Source organism: Heloderma suspectum, chromosome 3 (genome assembly GCF_057233095.1).
Source record: "Heloderma suspectum isolate Gila_16-S chromosome 3, 16-S_ref, whole genome shotgun sequence".
Lineage (NCBI taxonomy): Eukaryota > Metazoa > Chordata > Lepidosauria > Squamata > Helodermatidae > Heloderma > Heloderma suspectum.
The window spans coordinates 320,918,355-320,933,627 of NC_139460.1; the positions used below are offsets into that span (position 1 = coordinate 320,918,355).

General features: G+C 50.6%; 1 protein-coding gene across 2 annotated transcripts in view; it reads right to left on the minus strand.

Annotated features, from left to right (window-relative positions):
* The window catches only part of ABCF3 (ATP binding cassette subfamily F member 3), a 35,188-nt gene extending 22,064 nt beyond the window's left edge, over window positions 1–13,124 (minus strand). Inside the window, exons 1-8 of one of the 2 annotated variants that reach the window (XM_084847654.1) lie at window positions 13,029–13,124; window positions 8,356–8,503; window positions 7,567–7,646; window positions 5,850–5,902; window positions 5,230–5,327; window positions 3,152–3,274; window positions 1,657–1,923; window positions 1,463–1,543 (exon numbers count right to left, since the gene is read on the minus strand). In XM_084847654.1, the coding sequence (XP_084703780.1) occupies window positions 1,463–1,543; window positions 1,657–1,923; window positions 3,152–3,274; window positions 5,230–5,327; window positions 5,850–5,902; window positions 7,567–7,646; window positions 8,356–8,503; window positions 13,029–13,104 (926 nt within the window). In that variant the 5' untranslated portion in view covers window positions 13,105–13,124. Of the gene's footprint in view, window positions 1–1,462; window positions 1,544–1,656; window positions 1,924–3,151; window positions 3,275–5,229; window positions 5,328–5,849; window positions 5,903–7,566; window positions 7,647–8,355; window positions 8,504–12,437; window positions 12,757–13,028 lie in introns of those variants that run through there. The other variant, XM_084847655.1, reaches the window with a different exon arrangement.
* Window positions 13,125–15,273: the final 2,149 nt, after the last annotated feature.

Genomic DNA, 15,273 nt, shown 5'->3' on the forward strand with positions numbered 1-15,273 from the left:
TAACATCTGTGTGAAGCCGCTGGGGGCTATCATCAGGAGGTTTGGGATGTGGTGTCATCAGTATGCAGATGACACACAGCTCTACCTCTCTCGTTCAAATCTTCACCAAGGATGGCCATGGAATCTGTCCAAATGTCTGGAGACGGTGAGTGGCCGGATGGGGAGGAATAAGCTGAACCCTGACAAGACTGAGGTACTTTTGGTGGGAGACAAGAGGAGGTTGGGGGATACTGACCTGGTGTTGAATGGGGTACGGCTACCCTTGAAAGACCAGGTCCGCAGCCTGGGGGTCATTTTGGACTTCCAGCTGTCCATGGAGGCTCAGGTGTCAGCCATGAGCCGGACAGCACTGTACCAACTCCATCTGATACGGCAGCTGAGCCCCTACCTTCCCGATCAACTGCTCCCATTCGTAGTACATGCCCTGATCTCCTCCCGCCTAGACTACTGTAATGCACTCTACGTTGGGCTACCCTTGAAGACGGTTCGGAAGCTGCAGCCAGCGCAGAATGCGGCAGGTCAGCTGATTAAAGGCAGCCACTGGCATGATCACATCACTCCGGTGCTGAAGGAGTTGCACTGGTTACCAGTTGTTTTCGGGGCCAAATTCAAGTTGTTGGTTTTGACCTTTAAAACCCTATATGGTTCTGGCCCAGCCTATCTCAAGGGGCGCCTCCAGCAACACCAGACAGGCCGCTCAACAAGATCAGCCTTGGGTGGCCTTCTCTCTGTCCCATCAGCCAGGACAGCTAGGCTGGTGAGGACGAGGGAGAGGGCCTTCTCTGTGGTGGCGCCCACTCTGTGGAACTCCCTCCCTAGGGAACTCCGCCATGACCCCTCTTTAATGAGCTTCCACAAAGCATTGAAAACTTGGTTGTTCAGGCAGGCGTTTGGGGTGGGTTAGGGTATTTTTAAACAATATTTTAATGTGTAATTTTACTGTTTCAAGTTGTACTGTGGTACTGGCCAGATGGGCAACTAAGAAATTTAATAAATAAATAAATAAATAAATTGTAAAATAAACCCAGCTGCTCTACATGCTGGTACTACAGTGCCACAAAGGCATTTGGGGTATAGGAAGGGAGCAAGTGAAGGAGGGAAACAACCAACCCAGGGAGAGAAAACAAACCACCATCTGCGAGAGACTCTCTCATAAGTGTGTGTGTGTGTGTGTGTGTTTGTGTGGTGGGGGGGGGGTTGTAATTTGTTTTGAGACTGTTCTTCATGGTTGAAACCAACGCATTCATTTAATTAATAAAGTAAACACACACACACACACTCAGTGCCTTTTTGATCCAAGATGCTATATACAGACTTATACCAAAAGTTGCTGTTTTTTGCCCCGGATCTTGGGACTCAGATATCAACACTTGCAGTTTTACCTGAAGGAGAACTCCATTAGACAACTAAGCATGTACCAAAAAGTCTGTATCTAGCCCTACTAAATGGAGCTTTATCTTACCTTGCTGGGGCCTTGTCTGCCTCAATCTCTTCCAGCCCTGCATAGATTTCTGACAGCCTGGCACCTTCGGTGCCTTCTCCCCTGAAATAGGACAAAAAAACTGTATGGATGGCAAGGGAAGCTCAGCTCCGTATCATCAGATGCCAAGATCTGGGCTAGGTGAGCTGGGCAGGGCACCTCAAGGCCAGGGTTACCTTCCAGAATTGGCCCGGGCTGTCAGCTCCTTCTCCTCTTTCAGCAGGCTCTCCCGGGTCGTGTCACACTCCAGCACACTCTGCAGGGCTGGGGTCTCATCCCCAGCCACTTCCTGCTCCACGTGGAGGATGCTGATGTGGGAGGGGATGCGCAAGCTGCGGCTGGCCATCATCTTCAACAAAGTGGTCTTGCCCAGCCCGTTCCGGCCCACCAGTCCGTACCGCCGTCCATACGCCAAGTTCAAGTCTGCACCTGTGAGAAGGACACTGACAGAAGGCAACACATGGACCTTAGGACAGTCTGTGTGTCAGCTACCAGCCCACATCAGGGGATCAGGAAAAAAACAGGCTGCCTAAAACAGTGGGAAGGCTGAGGGGGCGACCTGAAATCTCACCCTGGCCAGGACGTGTAGTGACATCGCAGCAGCTTGTGGGTGGAGCTACAACCAGGCTAGAATAGAGTCCCAAGTCTAGAAAGAAGCCGCAGCATCTACTGTTCCGCCTTCCATTTCTACGTACAAGTAGGGATGGACGGATTGCTTACAGGCCGATCCGCAGCGTTGTCCGCTGGGGGGGGGAGGCAATCCGTTCCGCCTCCCCGGAATCCTCTGGAGCGGCTCCGCTCCGCGGCAATTCCGCAGAGCCCCACAACAGTTCTAGACCGCTTGTGATATGGTAATAGCAGCTGCCATTACCGTATCGCAAGCAGTCTGGAGCCAGCATGCCATTCCAGAGGGAATCCTTGGGAGGCGGAGGTAAGTGATCTGTTCTGCCGTGGAGTCCGGAGGCCGGATTCAAAAGAATCCCAACTCATTTGGGTATGCGGCGGAATTCTCCGCCATCCCCATGCACAAGCAGCAACGTAGCAACGACAAGACAGTCCCCCCACCCCCGTGGCCTCCATTCCACATACATCGACATGACACAGCATCCTCAGGTGAAAGCAGAAGGTTCGCACAGGGCAGGCTGTGCGACCCCTGCACCTCTGTCCTCCAACCCCTTCCTGCTCCTCCATAAACAGGGCGCCACGGCTTAGCAAACCCTCTCCCCAGTCACCGTCTGTCCTTTTCTAGAGAGCCTCCAAAGATTATCTGAGTGTGTAGCCAGGCTCAAGTCGGAGTAGTCCCCAACCAGGTGCCCTGCATTATGGGAGTTGTAGTCCAATCCATCTGGAGGACGCCAGGTTGGGGAAGGAGAGAGTAGGCAACCCTTCAATTTCCTTTAAAAGCTAAGCACCAGCACTTTGAATTGTGAGCAGACACAGACCAGGAAACAGCTGTTTCAGCACCAGCAAGACATACTCGCAGCAGCCAGTCCCAGTTAGCAGCTGTATTTTGGACTAGTGGCAATTTCCAGACGGCTTTCAAACCCAGCCCCACAGGGAATGCACCGCAGTACACTGAAGCTGGATGAAAAATGGCCCATTTGGCGGTCGGCCCCCATCGCAAAGCTGGCTGCCCACAAGCCTCTCCTCCAGCTGTCTGCTAGGACTCACCGCTCACCGAAGGACACGTCGAAGTTTTCAATGCGCACGTCGTAGGACTTGTTCTTGCCGGATGTCTCCAGGCGGGCCTCCTTCTTGCTGGCGGCTTGGCTGGCTGATGCCTCTTCAAGCACCCTGCCCCCCGGCGTGAAACAAGAAGGGACCGTTAATGCCAGGGAAAGGAAACGCTTCTCCCCATTGTATTGGGGTGCAGAACCTCAGCTCGCCCAGGGTCCCAATCCAGCCCTCTTGGGGTCCCCCAGATGGCCATGGCCCTTTCCCTGGACCTACCCTCTTTCCCAGCTCAGTGGTTTCCCGGAAGTCCCCCCCCACACACTTCTAAAGAGGTTGAGATACTGCTCCTAAGGCTTCATTATGGGCAGGGAAGAGCTTTAAGCTGAATTACACTGAGGCATTTTGGTACTGCGGGCCTGCCCCTTTGCTTTGGGCCCTGCCAACCTCCAACATGCAGCCCCCGAGAGCTGCTCTGGAGTAGAATTTGGCCCTTGAGCTGAAAGAGATTCAACGCCCCTGGATCAGACAGACCACATCACCCTCCCCAAGCACAACAACAGCAGTCCTCCCAGCGACAGTTAGCTTGTTTCTGGGCTGCCTCACTTCAGCCTGCAGGCGAGGCTCACGTGACAGATGGCTTCCCCACGGAGGAGAAAAAAAGATTCCTGCTCACAGGCCAGAACCTGCCTCCCTGCCCCCAAGATACTAATTGTGTGGGGGACTGGTTTGTATGCAAGGGCATTCCATGCTCATCGTGAGCCTCCCTCCTCCCCACAGTCCGAAGTGGTCCAAGCCCTGACACAAGTTGACCACTTCATCAGCCACTGATCTGATCTGCACAGAAAAGGCCACGAGCCAGGACTGACTAGATGCTATCAGGCAGGAGGATTAGGTGCAACTGAGGACTCTGTGCTTGTCCCACACACAGCTTGTGGAGAAGTGCAGGTGGTCTCCGCACATAAGACAAGGGCTTGAAGCAACAGCCTAAAAGATGGCCACTTCCCCTGCAGCCTGCCATGGTATTTCTGGTCCACTGAGGGTAGCCTCTTCATAGGGCTATTGAATGAACACTGCTGGCACCCAGAGAAGCATTTTAAGCAGCCACGCCCTAACAGCCCTCTAAGGAGGACACCAAAGCCCGTCCAGAGATTGTTTTAAAAAAATCTGATCTGTCCAAAGGCTCCTGGTACACAGTAAAGGACACTGGGGGAAAGATGGTTGCCAAGCTATATGGGACTGAAGCAATGTTGGGCTTTTGTCAGTCTAAATTACCACCAAGAATTATGCCCAGAATTTTCACATGCAACTTGAAATGCCTTTTTCTGGGCAGACTTTTTAGGTTATGGGACAAGAAGTGAGCTAGGGGGATGGAACACTTTCAGTATATACACTGCAGCACTCTCATACTCTGTACGCTTCTGAAGTCACTTCCAACACATGCAAGAGCATCACTCCGTTTCCAATCGCTTGCAATGAATGTGCGAACCAACTGACCCCGCAGATAAGGTTAAGGATAGAGGGGATGAAAATTCTCTGACCTGGCCTACACACATACACAAGGCACTGAGGGATGAACCAGCCCTTATGTGTGGGTGTGTGAACCAGCTCTTATGACCAACAGCTGTTTGTACCAGCTGAGAGGTGGTTGCCATTTGCCCACCAGCAAAATAAATGGCACAAGATTTGTACTACCAGGCCGTATTAATTTGCCCAGATAAGTTTGACATAGCCCAAGGGTGGGATGGGGTGAGTACTTCTATCTTTTTGTGCATTGTTCAGTAAGAAACCATGCTGAATCTCAGGGTAAGACAGAATATAAACTCATTTTTAAAAGATGGCAAAGCAATCTCATCTTCCCTGGTGTCTCCCATGGTCAGTATTTCTTCCATCGTACCAAAAAAAGAAAAAAAAAAAGAAAGAAATCCACAGAAAGATAATCAGCACCAGCTGCAAGATTTCTGCACATGGCTTCAGTTCACTGAATTTAGTATTTCCTGCTGCCAGCCTCTCAGGACACCCCGTCGTCAGGCTCTGAGGAGTCCTCCCCACTCAAAGTTGATCTGCCCCTCACTCACAGTGGGCTGCCAGACTTGAAGGAATCCCGCTCCTGCTTCTTGCTCTGCTTTGCTTTGAGGCGAGCCTCTGCTTTCTCCAGCTTCTTGGCATTCACTATCTGTAATGCAGGAGATGGAGCAAGAGCAAACATCAGGATGAGTTCACCATCTCCAAAGGAACTGCTTGCTTTCCTGCATCATCTGGACCTGCTCGCTGCAATGACACAGTTATGCTACTCCAACACCTTCCATCCAACAGAAGCATGCTGAGGAATGGAATGCATGGACTGAAGGGCAGGGGGAGAAGAGGAGAGGTAGGTATGCAGATAGTTCCCCTCTGAAACATGGGATTGGACATGAGAGCTCTCCCCCCCCCCCCACTATGATTACAAGAGCAAAAACACCAATGTAACCGAACCACGTCTGAGGGACGAGGCCGTGACACAAGTGAGTCCTAGCATCACACCAGTAGAAGGCGAAGATGCCACACGAGATCAAGGAAAAGACAGGACAAATGCAGCAAGGGGACAAGAAGGCCCCAGAGAGCCAGGGGCAGTTGCCACTCCAGCTCTCTAACCGCAGTTGAGTCAGCACTTTGTGGAGTCAACAGTAATGGGACCCACCAGCTCTGGTGCCCTTACCGAGTTCTGGTCTCTCTTCAGCAGCAGCCCCGGCAGCAGGTCCAAGCTCGAATCTGCAATCAGCCAGAAAGACAGTGAAATGTCTAGCTGCATGAATCTCAGCAGCACCGACGCCACCCCTCTTCCCCTGTGTGTCCTACTTAGGAAAGCACTCCTGCATATACAAAAAAATATGGAAGTACTCATTCACTGGTGTCCTAGATGCATGACTTATTTTATTGTCAGATCTCTCACTGCCACCATGCTCCAGTGTCTCTGATCTTGTCATACTGGAGCATAACAGAAGTAGCTCAGCGAGGAGCTGGGGTAAGATTTTCTATGCAGAACTCCCTTCCTCCTCCAACACTGCTGTCCCCAGGGCTTGCTCTTCCCAAGCATACTGGAGCCAGGAATGCTCCACTCCTGGTCCACATGGGAGGAGAGGACAGGCAGGTTCACACACTGCAAGGCAGCCCCTGGCCTTCCTGGTGGCTTCCTCTTCCCAGCAGTAATGAGCATGGAGTTCTCCAACACTGGTGTGGAAAGGGGAGGAGAAAGGTCTCCCATCGCCATCATATGGGGGGACGAGAGGATGGAGGAAGGGGAATGGGAGGGGGAAGACCGGCCACCTTTCCTCACCAACCCCCCCCATGACTTTTTACAGGCCAATAGCTGACACTAGAATACCTGATGGACCAATATACAAAAATGGGGCTGTGTCAGTGAACTGGGGGACAGAGGAGATCAACAGTGTATTGTGCAAGCACCACCATGTCAGTACGCTGACACCTGCAGTTCCAAGTGAATGTTACACACATCCATTTAGGTAAGACCCAGGTCCCATACCCTGCATGAACACAAAGGCTGGGTTCACACGTAACACTAACCCATCACATGGGCTGGTGAATTCTGTGCTGTCGTGATGTGTGACCCCCGCTGTGCTAACAAACCAGAGTTTGTGAACTATGAACAAGCCAGAAAAAGATCCCATGGTTGGGTTGTGAACTCTGGGTTGTTTAAACCATAGGTTGCTGTTATGTGTGAACCCAGAAATGTGGGTTGTTTTGCCAGGCTTCAGAAGTGGTGGGCAAGTGGTAAAAAACCAGCCGCTTTACATGCCACTGTAGAGCAGCACTGGAGGACGAGGGAAACAAACAACCCAGGGATTGAGAAAATAAATCACTGTTTGCTCTGTCATCTGCCAGACAAACCCTGGGTAAGACAACAAACCATGCTTAACCATGGGTTAAATAAACCACAGGTTAGTGTTATGAGTGAACCGGGTCAATGCTTTTCACTAGAGCTAACAGGCAGAGTAAAGGCGTAGGGAGAGGCAGAGCCAGAACCACCTCTGAGCTGGGTCCTCTGGCTTGTTGCTGTTGTTGTTAAACTAGGGTTAGAGGCAGAAGACAAGAAACAGAAACTTACTATAGCAAAGTTATAAGCTCAGATGGCTTTAGAAGGGAATAAGGAAAATTAACAGATGAAGGGGCTATCAACAGCTATTAGCCATGATAGCTAGACAGAACCCCCAGGTCTAGAGGCAGTATACCTGTTAATACCTGTTGCCTGGGGGGGGGGGGGGCTACTGCCTTTATTCCCCACTGAAAGGTATCTGGAATGTCAACTGTGGAAAAGAGGATGTAGGACTACATGGACCTTTGGTATGATCCAGCATGGCTCTTCTTATGCTGTGGGAAGCATAGCTGCAACAAGCCCCTCTGCCAGCACTACTCACCATAGTGATCTGTGATCTGAGAAAGCTGAATTGGGGCATCCAGGAGCACCTGCCTGTTTCTCTGGGAGTTTTCGCTGTCCCTGGCAGGCACAGAGAATCAGTTAAGAGGCCTCAGAATTTATTTATTCATTCACCCAGTGATTATGAATGCCTCTTGCATTTTGGGGGAGAATGTGTGATCCGAACAACTGCCCTTCAGCCCAGTATCCTGCCCTCCAACCCTGGCAAGCAATGGAAAAAGCGTACAAAAGTATGGGGGCTGCCAGAGTTCTGCAACTCTGCCCGTGTAAAAATCCACGCGGAATCTGGATCCCCACATGCTGCTTCACATATTGAGACAGGGAACTTAAAGGGAGGGGATGACCCATCACGCAGCCCTCGGCAGGCCAGATGATGCCAGAGGGCAGCAGGCCCATTCCCCCCAACATCACCTAGTTCCTGGCCAAAGCACCAGCTGTCACTCCTCCAGCTGGCGCCTCAGTCAAGTCCCCGGCTTTGCCTGCCCTGTGTCCTTCTCCACTGAGGAGGATGTAGGGCAAGCAGAGCTCTTAGCGTGCTACACACTCTCCCAGTTGGAAGGGCCAATGGCACACAGGGGAATCCGCAAATCAGGGATTGTATTCCTCAGTAACCCTGAAGGGGCGGAACTAAGAGCAAAGGCATTGGCTGATGCCCTGAGGGCTGGCTGCATTAAACTAGCATCATTGGTTCAATCCCCTGTGCCTGGTCACAACTCCTTCCAATGGGCACTTGAGACTCCCCCCCCCCCCCCCGCTGGAAGGAACTTACAGGTGAAGGGTGTTGTACATCCGCTGGCAGATAGCACGGATGTCCTCATCATCTTTAGAGTCCCTGGACACATCCTGCAGGAGCTCCCCGATCGCTTCAAACAGATCATCCACTGACTCAAAGTCTGAGCTGCCGCTATGTAGAACCCCTGCCAAGGGAACGCAAAACACCATTAATGCACGGCTGAGTCCCATGCCACTTTTATGGGCTTAACTGGCAGCTAATTTGAAAGGGGGACAAGAGGCCAACCCGCCCCCCCCCCCATGACCTGTTGCCAAGTTTCATTGCCACGGATACTGCTCAACCACACTCTTGTCTTGCCTCTGGTAATACTGGCAATACAGGGAAAGAGATTTGGTCCAGGCGCCACCAGCTGTTGAACCTTAACCCATGGTTAATGCAATACAGCTCGCAATGATGGTAACCAGTAAGAACCAGTACCCCTCCTACACCACCAAGCCATAAAAATAGCCCTGCTGTTAAAAGGACACGACTTCAACTCACACCTCACAATTAGGCTCTATATTTTTTGGGAAAAAATACTAGGTTTTTCTCGAGATTTCTAACAGGGACGGGCTTGAACACACCTAAGCTCTTGTCATTCCCATACCTCTCTGTAGAAATGGAACTTCTCTTCCCACCTACAGACAGTGTTTTTAGCAGATCCGAGATATTTTGGTACTAAGAAAAGGTGGAGGGAAGCCAGAGAGGCAGCAGAAGTTTGCGGGGGAGAGGAAGAACCGAGAAGAAGCCTCAAACTGGTACCCAAGAAGTATAATTGATAACAAGTGCTCAGCACATTCAATAACATTTTACAGCACCCCTGAGGAAGATACTAGTATAATATGGACATTCAGGGCGCAATCGTATGCATGTTTAGACAAAGAAAAGGCCTACAACTCCCAGCAAGGCTGGCTGGGGAATGCTGGAAGTTGTAGGCCTTTTCTCTGTCTAAACAATGCATAGGATTGTGCCCTAAAATAGATACAGTGGATAATTTAATAAAAATTCAAAACGTAGTGTAAAATAATAGTTTATCAATACATTTTGAGTATGTTACATCTTGGGAATAAGGGAGCAATCCTATGTCCCCCAGACAGTTTCTGGTCAGATGAAATAGCCCGTCTCAAGAAATGCAGGGCAGTTGGAGCGCGGAGAGAAAGTTCACCTCTGCTGTCCTTCTGCCCTGCATTGGCTAGTTGACAGGCTCTGAGTTTGGAGGTTGCCGATTATCCACATAGGATTGTGCCCTAAATAATACTAGACACGAAAGGGGTCACCTCATGAAGCTGATTGGTGGGAGATTCAGAATAGATAAAAGGAAGAATTTCTTAACAAAGCACACAGTTAAACTATGGAAATCACTACCATAAGATGTAGTGATGGCCACCAATTTTTATGGTTTTAAAAGGGGGTTACACAAATTCCTGGAGGAGAAGGCTATCAGTGGCTACTAGTCCTGATGGCTACATGCTACCTCCAATATCAGAGGCAGTATGCCTATGCGCGCCAGTTGCTGGGGAACGTGGGCGGGAGGGTGCTGTTGCACTTATGTCCTGCTTGTGGATTTCCCTTCAACAGCTGGTTGGCCACTGTGTGAACAGAAGTGCTGGACTAAATGGACCCTTGGTCTGATCCAGCAGGGATCTTCTTATGTTCTTTTGAAAAATATGAACTTGTCACATGGATGAGTGCACTTCTTGGTCAAAGGTGGATATATGCCCCCACTGCCAGCAAAAAAATCTTCCAACTCTTATTCTCAAGAGACACACAAGCTAGTTGTCCCCTACAATCCTCAGCTCTCACCATCTCCTCTGTAACTCACCATGAGTTCTGATCTCCCAATTCCTAGTACACACAGTCATTCACACCCAACTCTGGGCCAATAAGAGCCATCAGCACATAGAGCAGGAAGACCATCTGATCCTTCCTTCACCCTAGCTGGTCTTGCACAACGAAAGCATCTGCACAATGGAGATGCCAGTTAAGGAGAGTTCCTTGTATCTGTCAGATAAAAGGATGGTTACTTAGAATCCACTGGGAGTTCATAATCTCTTATACCCTTAATAAGCTGAACTACTGCTCACCTATAGACTTGAGTCCTAAGATTTCTATTCAGCATAAGTGGATCTTGAACAAAACAAGTTTAAGGAAATCAAACTGTACCCTGCAACATCTGGATATCCTCTTTCTCTGTCATTTCAAGCCATGAGTAGCAAGTTCTGTGGTACTCATAACCATCTTAAACTTAAAACACACACACCCCATAATCAACTAGGAGCAGCTAAGCAATGCAATAGGATACTAAGGCAGGACAGGGGAGGGACAGCTAAAAGAATGACAGTCTCCTTCCTCAGAGGTTTTCAGGGAAAGGCTGAAGAGGGAACTGTTAGACATGTTTTCAAGGAAAACAGTATTTACTCCAGACAAATTTACCACTCAATTATTCTTATATACCAGATGGTTAAAGAATGGTCAGGGATATTTTCTCCTCTTCCTGTTACAGTGCAGACCTAAGTTAAATTACTGACTACAAAAATGGAAGAAATAGTTATATAATTGAGAGTAAAACAAGGGTGACCTTGTGTATGTAGCTTGTAAGGTGATTCAGCCACAGAGGCCAGCTATCTGGGATTTACTCTTCCCTAGTACAATGTTGCATATGCACCCCTCCTCCGTTTGTGGAGCAGCCCCCAGCCCTTGGCTGATCCAGACATTGCAATGGTATCCCAGAATCAAAATAAGACCTTGGAAGGTGGTGGGGGGAGAGAAGGAGGGCAAAGAACAGAACATTCTTGAGCTCCGAGTACCAGCTGGGGGAGGATGTGATCCAGGGCCTCAAAGAGGCGACCTGTCAAGCCTGCATTTTTCTCTAGAAGCAAATCCAGTTTAAATCAATGGGACTTGCTTCTAAACATGTTTAGGATCAGGAATGCACATGAAATAAATAAGAAAAGCAATGTGTCAGATACTCAGTTGAGAGTGGCAAACAATGAGAAGCAACTAAGAGTAATTTCATTCTCGGAGTACAATCCTAAGTGCAAAATACTGTGTAGCAGTTACGGTGTAACTGGAAAATAGCAAAACCAACTGTTTTTCACCAGGTACAAGATCTGGGGAACACAAGCAGGAGGGTGCTATTGGACTCATATCCCACTTGTGGGTTTCTCACAGGTAAGCTGGGTGGCCACTGTGTGAACAGAATGCTGGACTAGATGGACCCTTAGGTCTGATCCAGCAGGGCTCTTTGTAAGTTATTGCAGATTGTATGGCAAGGAGGGACCTGTTCCTGAGACTTTGGACAGCCACTGCCACTTGGAGGAAATGAATGCCAGACTAACTGCCTCAGTAGGCACGGTTCATCATGGCATATTTTCACCACTTCTGACCCATGATAAGCACTTGTATGAAAGAAACATGTTTGAATGTACTGCACATATCAGAGCCTTTCCCAAATTCATCCCCTCCAGATGTTGAATTTCTTCACATGCTGGCTGGGGATGGCGGAAGTTGTACACCAGCGTACCTGGACAGGACCAGGCTGGGAAAGACTGTGACAGATGTTTAGGCTAGGCAAATATATGTATCTTAAGCACACTAACTAATTTCTTGATCAATCAATCAATCACAGATTAACATAATTTTAACAGATTTCTCTCCCATTAAATTAAAGAGCCAGTGTGGTGTAGTGGCAAGAGTGTTGGGCTGGGAGCTGGGAGATCCGGGTTCTAGTCCCCACTTGGCCATGGAAGCTCACTGGGTGACTTTGGGCCAGTCACACACTCTCAGCCCAACCCACCTCACAGGGTTGTTGTCATGAGGAGAAAATGGAGGAGAGGAGGAGGAGGAGGAGAATGTAAGCCGCCTTGGGTTCCTTGCAAGAGGAAAAAAGGCGGGGTATAAATGCAATAATGAATAATAAAATAAAGGATTCCGCTATGAACGGCGCAGCTGCCAAGAAGCAACCTGCGTCTGCCTCCCTCTCCAGACAATGCTTCGAGAAACCGCGACATGGTTCCGCGGGCACTACTTCGCTGAGAGCCTGCTTCCGCGTCCCGCAAGCAGCGCTTCGATGAACTCACTCAAATGCCTTGCATCCATCGCAAAGCCGGCATCACCCCCTTCCACGCCTTCGGCGGACGGCAGCCCCTACCCCGAACCGCATCCGCGGGGTGGGAGCGCCTGTAAAGGGGAGGGAACGTGCCGCGGCGATGATTCTCCGGACGTCAGCGGCAATCCGACCGCCGCTGCACCGGGACGTGGCCCCGCGGACCGCAGCGGGCGCGTGCAGGATCGCGTGTGGATGCGGGCAAAGGTTAAGGGGGGGGGAGGCGGGGGGGGGAAAGCCCATTACGCATGCTTGGGTTTTCAGAAGATCTCGTGGCTGCCGGAGCCAAACGCGCGATTTGGCTTGGTTTTGCCGAAAGCCCCCCGCCCCGCCCCGCCCGAGGCGCCCCCCCGCCCAGCTCCGCGGAGGCCGCGGCTCAAGGGGGGCGGCGAGCGCAGCCCCCCCGGGCCGCTGCCCATCTCCGGGCGCCCGCCGACCCACGCCCGGCCGCCTCGTCAGGGGGAGCCGGAGGCGGCCGCGCGGGAAAGGCCGCCAGGCTCAGCGCCGTCGGGGAGGGCAGGCGAAGGCCGGGCCCACCGGCCGCCCGGCGCCGCCTCAGCCTCACCGGTCACGTAATCGAACATCTCCCCGTCGAGTTCCGGGAACTCCCTCCGCAAGATCTCCGCGCAGGAGGCCGCCATCGCCGCCGCCGCCCGGCCTCAGGGTCTTCCTCAGCCCCCGGCAGCCGCCTCGGCCGCCGCACTGGGTGCTGGGAAATGTAGTGCGCCGAGACTGAGGGAACGGGCAGAAGCGACGCGGCCGGCGTCTTCCCCTCTTCCTTCGGCCGCGCGCAAAGGGTGCTGGGAGCGCGAGGCACGTCCCCCCCACCCAGGGAATGGCGTCCGGGGCGAAATCGGGGCACACAGCAGCAGCTGTCCCCAACCTGGTGCCCCCCGGATGGTTTGGACTGCAACTCCCATTGACCCCCTGTTGGCTGGGGATGGTAGGAGTTGTAGCCAGACACATCTGGGGGGGGCCCGGGCTGGTTTAGTTTGATTGTTTGTATTACCAGAGGAGACTCTTACGCGTCCCCTGGACCGCAAGGAGGTCAGATCAGTCCATCCTAAGGGAAATCAACCCTGAGTGCTCACTGGAAGGACAGAGACTGAAGCTGAAGCTCACATACTCTGGCCACCTAATGCGAAGAGAAAACTCCCTGGAAAAGACCCTGATGCTGGGAAAGACTGAAGGCAAAAGGAGAAGGGGACGGCAGAGGATGAGATGGCTAGATAGCATCACCGATGCGGTGAATATGAACTTGAGCACGCTCCGGGAGAGCGCAGGACAGGAAGGCCTGGCGTGCTATGGTCCATGGGGTCACGAAGAGTCGGACACGACTGAACAACAAGATAGATTCATGGGAGATTACGAGTCTCTCAATAGGTATTAGCCATGATAAACCAGGTGGAGCCTCCATGGTTAGAAGCAGTGTATATTTGCCCATAGGCATCTAGTTGCATGGGCGTCTGCTGAAATTTTTCAGGGGGGGTTGAAAAAGGCCATTACAGGGTTAAAGGGCATGATTAATTTGGGGTGGGGTGGCATGGTCAGCTTGCAGCCCACTGCTAGGCTCTGCTCTATAGGCAACACACAATAGAGTCAGGTACCTTCACAAGAGGTGTCTTTACTTCTACTGTACATGAGAAAGCATCATGGAGCAGCATGGCACACTGTCTCAGCTCCAAAGCCAACACTAAGAGAGAGATGGGGAGAGGTTCCACTTGGGTTTCCTTCAGGAAGTAATTGCAACCTCATAAAAAACAATTTAGAAATCCAGGAGTTTCCTGTAGCTGGGGTTGGAGCTAAAAAGGGCAGGTTCTCTTAAAGCTATCTCTGTCTCACAACAACCTGTTCTAATCCTTAATGAATTGCACTGTTGCTACTATTAATTTTACAGCCCCATCTACATTTCCGTAAAATGCCAACAACACTGGACTACTCTAACACACATACCCTCCACAAAATAAGAATAACAATGGGTGACTTTGCAGGACTTCTGTAGCCCACACTTTCTCAGCCACAGTCCTGCCTCCTGCAATATGGGTATTAATGATGAGCTTTATCTACACGCATTGTCAAGGTGTTTTTTTTAATGTTTATAACCTCAGAAAAAATATTAAAAAGAACCAGAGTTAGAAAGATCATGAACTCCTGTCTCTGCTACTACCTTTTGTTTTTTGGTAGACACGCTACTGTCCAAACCCAGCTACAGGAAACTCCTGGATTTCTAAACTTTTTTATGAGGCTGCAATTACTTCCTTACAAGGAAAACCCCCAAAAGGCTTAAGACACCTAGAAGGGTTAACATACCCTGATACTGGGTGTGTTAACCATTGCTGTGACTTCATTCATTGGCTAAAAATACTAAACACAAATTGAATAGGCAGAAATGTGGCTGCACGTTTTGCCTCATATCTCAGTTTCTAGAAGGACTAGAGGCGGTTTCTACACGAAGCATTTATCACGTGCACATGATTGGCCACTCGCAGAAAAGAGATTTGGCTATTGGGCGGTATAGAAATGAAATAAGTAAACAAATAGAAGTTTGCGGGTCTTTCACATGATGTTGTCAACCTCCAGGACGTCTCCCAAGATTTTTCCCAGCTTTTGTTGTTCAGTCGTTAAGTCGTGTCCGACTCTTGGTGACCCCATGGACCATAGCACGCCAGGCCTTCCTGTCCTCCGCTCTCTCCCGGAGTGTGCTCAAGTTCATAGTCATTGCATCGGTGATGCTATCTAGCCATTTCATCCTCTGCCGTCCCCTTCTCCTTTTGCCTTCAGTCTTTCCCAGCATCAGGGTCTTTTCCAGT